This window comes from Cupressus sempervirens, chromosome 4 (assembly GCF_028749045.1).
Source record: "Cupressus sempervirens isolate cs-2001-9-10 chromosome 4, ASM2874904v1, whole genome shotgun sequence".
Taxonomy (NCBI): Eukaryota; Viridiplantae; Streptophyta; class Pinopsida; order Cupressales; family Cupressaceae; genus Cupressus; species Cupressus sempervirens.
The window spans coordinates 121,218,063-121,228,627 of NC_143121.1; the positions used below are offsets into that span (position 1 = coordinate 121,218,063).

The window sequence follows — 10,565 nt, forward strand, 5'->3', positions numbered from 1 at the left end:
TGTTTCAATCATTGTATTGTCACTGATGTCAAACCTTTTATTTGCTAGAAAGACAATTCCTTATAAGATCCAAGTACTATCACTTAGTTGATTAATGAAGAGGATTTAATCAATGAGATGTAACAACAATATGTAGAGGAAAGGTTGAGTTATGATTTTGCAATGAAGTACAACCTTCAGTTAAGGCAATGGAGAAATAACGTATTGATAATATACTTGAAGACACAAATGTTGGCTACACTTAGAAGAATAGGTTATACTAAGACTATTTGCAAAGCTTGACTAAAGTTGTTAGTAGGAGCTGAGAAAAGTTAGTTCATGCAGAGTAGATTATTGGTTGGTGTCGAGTAAAAGAAAAATTATAGTATGTGTCAAGTAACGTAGTTGGTGCAGAGAAAAATGCAATAGGTGTCAAGCATCAGTAAAATGTAGTTGATGCCAAGTGAAAATGTAACAGGTGCCAACTGACACAATATGTGTTGAGAATTAGAAGGTTAATAATGCTGAGCTGCTACATTATTTGAAAAGTCAAAGATTCTCTAGATCTAAGCTGATAAGTTTGTTACCTTGAATTTTGTGAACCAAGTGGAAGATAAGGACAATGAGTTGGTGGTACAAAATTTTAGGTTAATAGCTTTTAGGTGATTTCAAGCAGATTCTACATGAAGTTTCTAGAAGAAACAAGATAAGGGACAGATACATTATATCTTACCTAATCCATCTAAACCCTAATTTGGATGATGGAAATTAGAGCAAGAAAAGTATTCTAAATTCTTATTTAAGGAATGTTTGGTCATAAGGCAAAGTAAGTGGCTAGTAGCTGGAGAGTGTGGTATCAAGAAGGCATGTGAAGGTCAGAGAAGACTTAGGAAGAATAGAGTACAGATGCTCTACTTCGTCAAAGGACCACTATAGTGACTACATTGGTACAATAAGAAAGAAGCTTAAGGAGATAGAAGCTTGAAGAGTGAACAAGCTGTCAATGTCGAAGAGACTGAATGCCACGCAAAATTGGGAACCGAATTGTGATCTGAAACCAACAAGTTAAGTTGTAACTCATATCAGATCTAAAGCCCTTATTGTTACTCTCTAGCAATTGTATCAATTAGGTTAAAATCCTTTGGACTAAGGTTGACTTAACAGTCATTGGAAAATCCTTTAATAGGGTGGCATTCCAAGTGAATGTCCTAAAGTCCTTTAACCAGGCTCACTTCTAACAGAGTGATTGAAATCCCTTAACTGGGTCACATTTAATAGTGTGTGTTGTAACCTTTAATAGGGTTAGCCTTTCATAGGACATCACTTCAGAAGAGTGAGAAAAGAGGTAACATGTTACTAGTGTTTTTTCCCAAATTGGGTTTCCACGTAAATCATTGTGTTATGTGTTGATCTTTCATGTTTTATTGTTGCATGATGATTAATCAGTAACTTGCAAGTTTAGATGATTAGCTTGGATGCATGAATGTTAAATGGGCTCACTAGAATAAGTGAAAAAGTTTTATTGGACCTTGAATAACTAATTCACCCCCACCCCCCCTTGTTACTAAAACAAGTGCATAAAGAAGGCCTACAACTCTTAATTGAAACACATGTAATTCTTCAAGGGTCATCGTAATTAAGGTTCAATGGATAATATTCCTATTTTAAGTAAAATGATCCTCTATTAATTTTGTTTCATCTCAAATCTCCACTTCCAAATAGGTTTTATGTGGAAAAAAACATCATTTAATCTAACTTTCATTAGCCAATAATTTTTTTGTAAAAGTGATTCGAACCCAGCAAAAAGTAACCTCAAATTTAAAGACAAGGAAAAAAAGATTCACAAAAGTGAACAAGTAGTACTATCATTCAATATCTTTTAGTAATATTGTTAAAACAAGATATATTATATCCTTCTATTTAAATTTAAAGAACTAATTGAAATGTGCAAATAAAAGTTGAAAATTTTACTTATTTCTCATGAAAAATGATTGTGACAACTTTGATTATTGTGATATTGCTATTAAGATTTTAACTATGATTTTGAGTCAAACTCATTGACCCATGTTTCTTGAGTAGTGATTCAACATGAATTCATGTCTCATGAGAATAAATGGAACACTTAGCACTCATTGGATCTAGGTGACGCTCATAGGGGTGAAACATTGAGACTTCTTGGAAGGTCACCCATTTTAGTACTACTCCAACCTGAGTGCACTTCAGGGGCTTTCTAATTAATGGTTCATAAGGTACAACACTTGGTGGAGGTTTTGTAAATGGGGTTGCAAGATTTTTTTTTAACCATGGAGGAAACTCTGTAGTTAAGTACGCTCAGGCTGGAGTAGTACTAGGATGGGTGACCTCCCAGGAAGTCTCGGTGCTTCACCCCTGTGAGCATCACCTAGATCCAATGAGTTCTGTGTTCCATTTATTCTCATGAGATATGGATTCATGTTGAATCACTACTCATGTAACATGAGTCAATGAGTTTGACTCAAAATCACATAGTTAAAATCCTGATAGCAATATCACAATTTGACATGTTGTGGAAATTATCTCCTACTTATCAATTGATGAGCTTAAGGAGATTTCTAATGAATGGTTCATAAGGCACAACACTTGGTGAATGTTTTACAAATGGGTTTGCAAGATTTGGGTTTAACTATGGAGGAAACTCCATAGTTAAGCACTCTCAGGCTGGAGTAGTACTGGGATGGGTGATCTCTCAAGAAGTCTCGGTGCTTCACCCCTATAAGAATCACCTAGATCTAATGAGTTCTGATTGTTCCATTTATTCTCATGAGAGATGGATTCATGTTGAATCACTACTCATGAAACATGGGTCAATGAGTTTGACTCAAAATCACATAGTTAAAATCCTGATAGCAATATCACAATTTGACTTGCTATGGAAATTATCTCCTACTTATCAATTGATGAGCTTAAGGGGCTTTCTAATGAATGGTTCACAAGGCACAACACTTGGTGAAGGTTTTGCAAATGGGGTTGCAAGCTTTGGGTTTAACCATGGAGGAAACTCTGTAGTTGAGCGTGCTCAGGCTGGAGTAGTACTGGAATGGTGACCTCCTAGGAAGTCTCAGTGCTTCACCCCTGTGAGAATCACCTAGATTCAATGAGTGCTAATTGTTCCATTTATTCTCATGAGATATGGATTCATGTTGAATCACTACTCATGAAACATGGGTCAATGAGTTTGACTCAAAATCACATAGTTAAAATCCTGATAGCAATATCACAATTTGACTTGCTATGGAAATTATCTCCTACTTATCAATTGATGACCTTAAGGGGCTTTCTAATGAATGGTTCATAAGGCACAACACTTGGTGAAGGTTTTGCAAATGGGGTTGCAAGCTTTGGGTTTAACCATGGAGGAAACTTCATAGTTAAGCGCACCCAGGCTGGAGTAGTACTAGGGTGGGTGACCTTCTGGGAAGTCTCGGTGCTTCACCCCTATAAACATCACCTAGATCCAATGAGTTCCAAGTGTTCCATTTATTCGCATGAGATGGATTCATGTTGAATCACTACTCATGAAACATGGGTCAATGAGTTTGACTCAAAATCAAACAGTTAAAATCTAGATAGAAATATCACAATTTGACTTGCTATGGAAATTATCTCCTACTTATGAATTGATGAGCTTAAGGGGATTTCTAATGAATGGTTACAACACTTGGTGAAGGTTTTGCAAATGGGGTTGCAAGCTTTGGGTTTAACCATGGAGGAAACTCCATAGTTAAGCGCACTTAGACCTTCCATGAAGTCTCGATGCTTCACCCTTGTGAGTATCACCTAGATCCAATGAGTGCTAAGTGTTCCATTTATTCTCATGAGAGATGGATTCATGTTGAATCCCTACTCATGAAACATGGGTCAATGAGTTTGACTTAAAATCACATAGTTAAAATCTTGATAGCAATATCACAATTTGACTTGCTGTAGAAATTATCTCCTACTTATCAACTTTGATTTCTAATTTGAAAAAAAAAATTATCTTCAATTTTATTTATATCTCTATTAATTTAACCGATAGGCTATATGAGGGAACTGTAAAATTACTTTTTTGGCCGAAAAATTATCAGCCTATGACTAGAAAACTATGAACCCTTGCCGTTAATTTTTTCAACCAATCTTATCTAACTCCAACTTTAACTCTCTTTTTTTCCAATTTATTTAATTTAATTAGCTATTATCTACACTATTAACTTTTTTTTCCTTATTTATTTATCTCCATTTTTAACTCTTGTATTTAATTTATAAATTAATTTATCTATACTTTTAATTCTTTTTTTTTCTATTTATTTAGGAAATTAATTAGTTGTTATCTCCACTTTTAACCTATGTTTTTCTTTCTTTTTATTTAATTTTAATTTTTTTAATTTGAAGTTTTAGTTTTTAAATTATTTTAATTAGTTTAGTTTTTTTTTACTTTAAATATTAATTTTTAGTTTAGCCAATAGGATATTTGTGGGAGAAGTTCCTAAATTTTTACTATATCTTTTTATATTTCTCATACTAATTTTTAAAGATATTTCTCCACATCAAGTTAAATTGTGATATTGTTACAAGGGTTTAAGTATGTAGTTTTTGAGTCAAACTCATTGACTCATGTTTAATGAGAAGTAATTTACAAGAATCTATCTCTCGTGATAATAAATAGAACACTTAGCAATCATTAATCTAGGTGATGCCTCACAAGGTGAAGCACCAGGATTAGTTTAATTTTTTAGTTTTTATCATTATTTCAGTTTATATTTTTTGCTTCACTTTATACGTGTTATTTCTTTCATATTATTCTCTTATTAGTTTTTTATAATACATTTTTATGGAAATATTTTTTAGATGATAATTTATTAGTATATAATAAATTAAATAAATAAATGTAATTTATTTTATTTATTACAAAATTAAATTTTATTTTACTTAAATTAAACACCTATGAGCTCATCGTTGCAAGCACAAAAGCTTGTGAGTGCTAGTTAATTAATTTTTTTTTTATATCTATTTATTTAGAAAATAAACAACTAAAGACTTATCAATTATAATAATATGCTCCTAAAATTTAAATTATTTTTTTGCAATTGTGTCAATTGCCTTTAACTAATACTTATGCTAATGAACATAATAGTTTTTATCATATTTTTTAAACTAGTATAAATATCTTAAATAAATCTACCTAAAGAAATGCTAATAAATATCCACTACAAAATAATTATAATTTAATTTATTACATCTAAAATTATATTTCCTTTATCTCCATTTATTTAAGTTTTTACTAATTAAGCTTTTTATTTGAATTTCTTAGAAAATGGATGATCTCCAAATATTATAATTTAAACAGATATTGTATGTTGTATTTATTAAATTATTCTAAAAGTATATTCTATTTATAATAAGATTTAAACTTTTGACATGTAGATGGTTGTCAATTTTAACCTAGAAGAATAAAAGTTAACATTAACAAGCTCGCATCATCTCCCCCATTTTTCGATTGTAGAATGCCTATGGGCATTAATTAGAACTTGGTCAATAGATCCCTAGTTAGTGTAGTTGGATGATTTTTAATGATTACACCTTAATATTAAAAAAAATAGATTATCACGAATGTCAAAAAAGATGAATGAATATCTTAAAGCAACTTAAATCTTAGTAAAAAAGATTCAATACCAGACTCTACTCTTATAAGAAATATCTCATTCTTACAATTTTTTAATTTTAATTTTTTATTAATGAAATTAAAATTCAAAAACATCTAAATGCATCAAATAATTACATAGATTAGCAACTTAAATCTTAATAAAAAAGATTCAATACCAAACTCTACTCTTATAAGAAATATCTCATACCTATAATTTTTTAATTTTAATTTTTTAATGATGAAATTTAAACTGAAAAACATCTAAATGCATCAAATAACTACATTTGAATAGGTCCATATTAAAACCCTCCTAATAAAACACTTCATAACTTAAGATTACTTCTTTATGCAAGAAATTTTTAAATAAGAACTCAAGAAGAAAAAATTACATGCTAATGGTCATGCTCAAACACCTCCGATTTTTTATTCAATCAAACCGAACTGAAAACACAATATTACAATTTCCGGTGTCTTGATTTCGGTTGAGTGGCGAATTGCAAGACATCTATGATATCACTACCATTGCTACTCAGAAACAATTGAAGCTAAACCCAGTTAACAGCCGAAGCACAGTAGCCCTAGCATTTGGGAAGGTCTTTTGGGGGAGGCAATATGAATTCATTTGGCCCTTTCCCATTCTCTACCACGAAAGCCATCTTCAATCCCCATGTTGTATGCACTTCTAGATGACAATGCATGAACCATACCCCTGCAAAAACATACCAACAATCAGATGACATAATTATATGCAAAATGTGAAGGAGATGAGGGCAAAAAGAAAGAATGGGGTTTATACCCACCTGGATTGTCAGCTGTAAATCGAATGGCAGTCCATCCGCCTGTTGGAACTCCCACCGTGTTTCGCTCTGGAGGATCCACTAAATTGAAGTTTGCCGGGTCTTTATTAGGGTTATAGTTACCAAACCCTGAACGAACTATGAAGAAATTGAAGCCATGGAGATGAATTGGATGGTTATCCACGGTCAGCACGCTCGTGTCCTGAAGAATCAACTGCACTTTTGAATTGTATGAGAGACGAGTGAGTCTTGTTCCTTTCGATGTGAAGGGATTCTTTGGCGGTGTGCCCGTGTAATTGAAAGGATTGGGAGGGTTGTCTGGGAAATCTTTGGTGAAAACCCCATTGATGTTATTATAATGCGCTTGGAGAAGGGCAATTGTGGGCATGACGAAGCTTACATTGTTTACTGAAGCAGATGTACGGCTGCCATTAACACAAGTTGAGCATTTATCCAATGCAAGCCCTACTGTGAACAAGAGATTGCGGTCTACTGACTGTGGGACTTTTGCAGGGTATTGGGCAGAATTTAGGCTTCTGATGGAGTTGCTAAAGTTGGTGGCAAATGTGGTATCATTTGGCGATGGGATTTGGGGCATCACAATCATGTTGGAGGAAAAAGATGAATTGGGTGCATTGATGTATTGTAAGATTGCAGTGGCGGTTCTGTTGTCTACAGGAACAGGGGCATCCATGAAGGGGCGAGCGGCCATGAAATACCTGCCAGGGGTTTTGTTTGTTTGAAGTAAAACGTTTGTGGTTTGTCCCGGAGCAATTACCACAGATTTGGTCTCAAAGGGCTTGGTGTATACTGCATCGACCTCCACCACTTTGAGGTGGTGACTTGCCACATCGAAGAAGAGCTCATCATTCAGTGCAGCGTTGATTATTCTCAGCAGGTATGTTTTGCCCTGCTCAACTGGAAGCACAAATGTATCTGTAATGCAAGGGAAACAGCAATTCTCTGTTATAAGGTTTCATCAGTCATAACAAACACTATTTGCTATTTAGTGAGAGTTGTGACATAAATCTTAATTATAGATTAGAGTAAGAGCCTGAACTTCACAAGAAGTTGAACACAGTTCATGATATACACAGTTGGCGATGATAACGTACTCTATTATATTTGATTATGTAAATATATTTTGATTTTTGAATCATATTTTAGATCTATCAGGATGAAATAGCTATTCTATCTTATGATAGATGACGACTTGGAAATAGTTGCTGATAATAAATTGAGAATGAAAAAGAATCAAGTACATCACAACCTTACGGTAGTAAATTACATTCACCTATTGAATAAAAAGGGCTTTAAAGGGTGAAAAGGTTAGTACTGTAAACTACACTAACTAATTAATAGATCTCATTTTTTTTAACTTTAATAAAGGATGAGGAGGGTGAGAAGCCTAAATCATAAGCTACTTTGTAATCACTGTATTAACAACTTATGTATTCTAAGATCTTTGACCAGGTGAACGAATCTGAAGGGTGAGAAGTCTAAATCTTTGAAACAGATCTCATGACATCTGTTTAACTGTTTCAATCATTTCACAATCTAAAAGTTGCTTAAGGTGATCTTTCACAATGAAAAGATTATAAAAGGTACGAATCTACAGATTTATCATTTTTTTATTATATTAATGGATGTTTAATATTGTCAACTTTGCCTGCATGGTAAGTCTCAATTACTTATAGAAAAATTGTCATTAATATAATGACTGGAATAGACGTGTATAAATGTTTGTTTGGGTGTGATTGTGTATTGATGATGGATCATTGAGTATGATCTGAAATGTTGATGATAAAAACAATACAATCACACTCAAACAAACATATAAATATATCATAGATTGTAGAAATCTGCTAACATTGAAATACACATTTGATTAAAATATCTTTTACTGCTTCTTTGTCTGTTAAGTCTCTAAGTGTTCCTGTCTTTTTTTATCAATCTCATTTCTCATGAGATTAGTTTCTGTTATGAATTGTGATGGGTCTAGATGCTTCCACGTACTAATCTAATCAAAACAAAAAGATCTAATCACAAAAAGAGACTGTTGGGTATCTCAATTGCTTGAAGCTGATTGCTTGCTTACCTTTGATAGAACATGTGAAGGTGCCTAATGGGCCTGGTTTACCATTAATGGTGTGAGTATCAGACACATTGGGTGCTCCTCCTGATTGAAGTGCTGCATTTATTACAGCTTCCACATCTGAGTTCCACCACTCCCCTACATCCACAAAAAACCGTAACTCACTACTAGTGTTACATGTCATAACTAATCATGAAATCAAATCAATTACAATCAAACAGTTGATCAACCCTTTCACTGACCTAAAATCAGTGTGATTTCCTTATGGGGTTTGGGGAATGGATAAGGCACATTCAGTTTGGGTAAAATAACAAGGGCTCCATAGACTGTTGCTCTCAGCCAGAGAATATGGGCATGCCAGAAGAGCGTCCCTCTTTGTCCAGTGATAGTAAAGTTGTAAGTATAAGACCGCCCAGTTTGAATAGGGCATTGAGTGATATAAGCAGGCCCATCAGCCCACCCTGTCCTCAGCTGCCTTATACCGTGCCTGCAATGACAATTCCAACCATAATTCCTCATACAAATTACAAAGTATTTATAAAGCTAAAATCAGTGGTATTAATGCTTTAGACCATACCAATGAATGGAGAGATTGTATTTGACATGATTGGTGAGGTTGATGAGCACTGTGTCACCCTCCCTAGCATATATAGTTGGACCAGGGAACTGCCCATTCGCTGTCACAATGGGCTTTGTATGACACAGTCTGCTAACATTCTTCAATTGTATCTGCACCACCAAATTCCAAAGCTATTCATAGAAAGATCAAGACAACTGGTAGACACTGGGACTTCGAAAGATATAGCTCATTAATGACACGAGATTTCTTTTTAATTTTGTTGTTTTTAAATTTGATTGTGCGGAGTTTTTTTCCATCATCCATCATCAGAATGAGAGAGTGCATATAATGAGAAGGAAAATTATAGCCCATGCTAGCTTCAGATTTCAGATGATTTTGATGAAATAGAATTTGAAACCAAATACTTTGGAATACGAATCTATGCAAAAAATTAAATTAAATTTCCTAAGAATTTTATGCTGTACCAACAGAGTTAAGGCATTGAAAGACCAAACTAATGATTAAAATTCGAAGATCAAACACTTGATGACATAAAATTTCCACCATTTTAGCATAAATATTTTTGAATTGGACCAGGTAATCGTATTATAATATTAAAAAAATTTAGATCACACTGCAATATGTGTTAAATAAGAGAATACAAGCTTTCTTCTTCATCAATATTTCTACTGGCATAATATGATCCATCGTCAAGATAAACAAACACATGAAAAATCATAACGACAGATCATGAAATATGATATGAAAAAGACTTCCATAATCTAACTTAGAAAAATATCTGAACAGATCAAACACTGATAACTTTGAATCGCATAAAACATCCTTAAGCAAAATGTATCTAAAATCTCTATAAATCAAGAAAACTTACATCAAAGTTATAATGCCTGGTTTTGCTCAAAACTAAATGAGTTTGAAATCCCTATAAATCAAGAAAACTTACATCGAAGTTACAATCCCTGGTTTTTCTCAAAACTAAATGTACTCAAAATCCCTATAACTCAAGAAAACTTACATCAAAGTTATAATGCCTGGTGTTTCCCTCCACTGTCCAGACTGAAATTGAAAGAACCACAAGAAAGACTACCACTGTTAACAGCACTGAGTTCATTGCTCTTCCCATTTATTTCTCAAACTTTTCTTTCTTATCTTTCTTAGTTTATCTCCTCATTAACAGAAGTGAAGTGAAGCATCAAAGCTCGCCTCCTTGTCCTTTATACACAGCAGAAAGTAAGTCACATACGTAACTCTCAATAAAATGTCCGACAAGAGTTTGTTGGGTAACAATAATAAATCAAAAGGAAAACGTCAGAAGCAAAATATAACTGTTGGTGGGCTACAAAACTTGTTACTCTACGTCTGGTGCGACGTCGAATTACAATGTTATGTAAACCATTTCATCAAATATGAGAGCACGTTTTGAGGGAAACAAATTGTATAAAACGTTTCATCCAA

The 10,565-nt window shown here is 33.5% G+C and overlaps 1 protein-coding gene across 1 annotated transcript; it reads right to left on the reverse strand.

Annotated features, from left to right (window-relative positions):
- Positions 1 to 6,043: 6,043 nt before the first annotated feature.
- LOC149560226 (laccase-11-like) lies at positions 6,044 to 10,307 on the reverse strand. Its single transcript, XM_089824550.1, has 6 exons — positions 10,126 to 10,307; positions 9,111 to 9,262; positions 8,776 to 9,020; positions 8,537 to 8,671; positions 6,442 to 7,374; positions 6,044 to 6,350 (listed from the first exon to the last, which is right to left on the reverse strand). The coding sequence occupies exons 1-6, from the start codon at positions 10,231 to 10,233 to the stop codon at positions 6,220 to 6,222; spliced, it is 1,704 nt and encodes a 567-aa protein (XP_089680676.1). The 5' UTR covers positions 10,234 to 10,307; the 3' UTR covers positions 6,044 to 6,219.
- Positions 10,308 to 10,565: the final 258 nt, after the last annotated feature.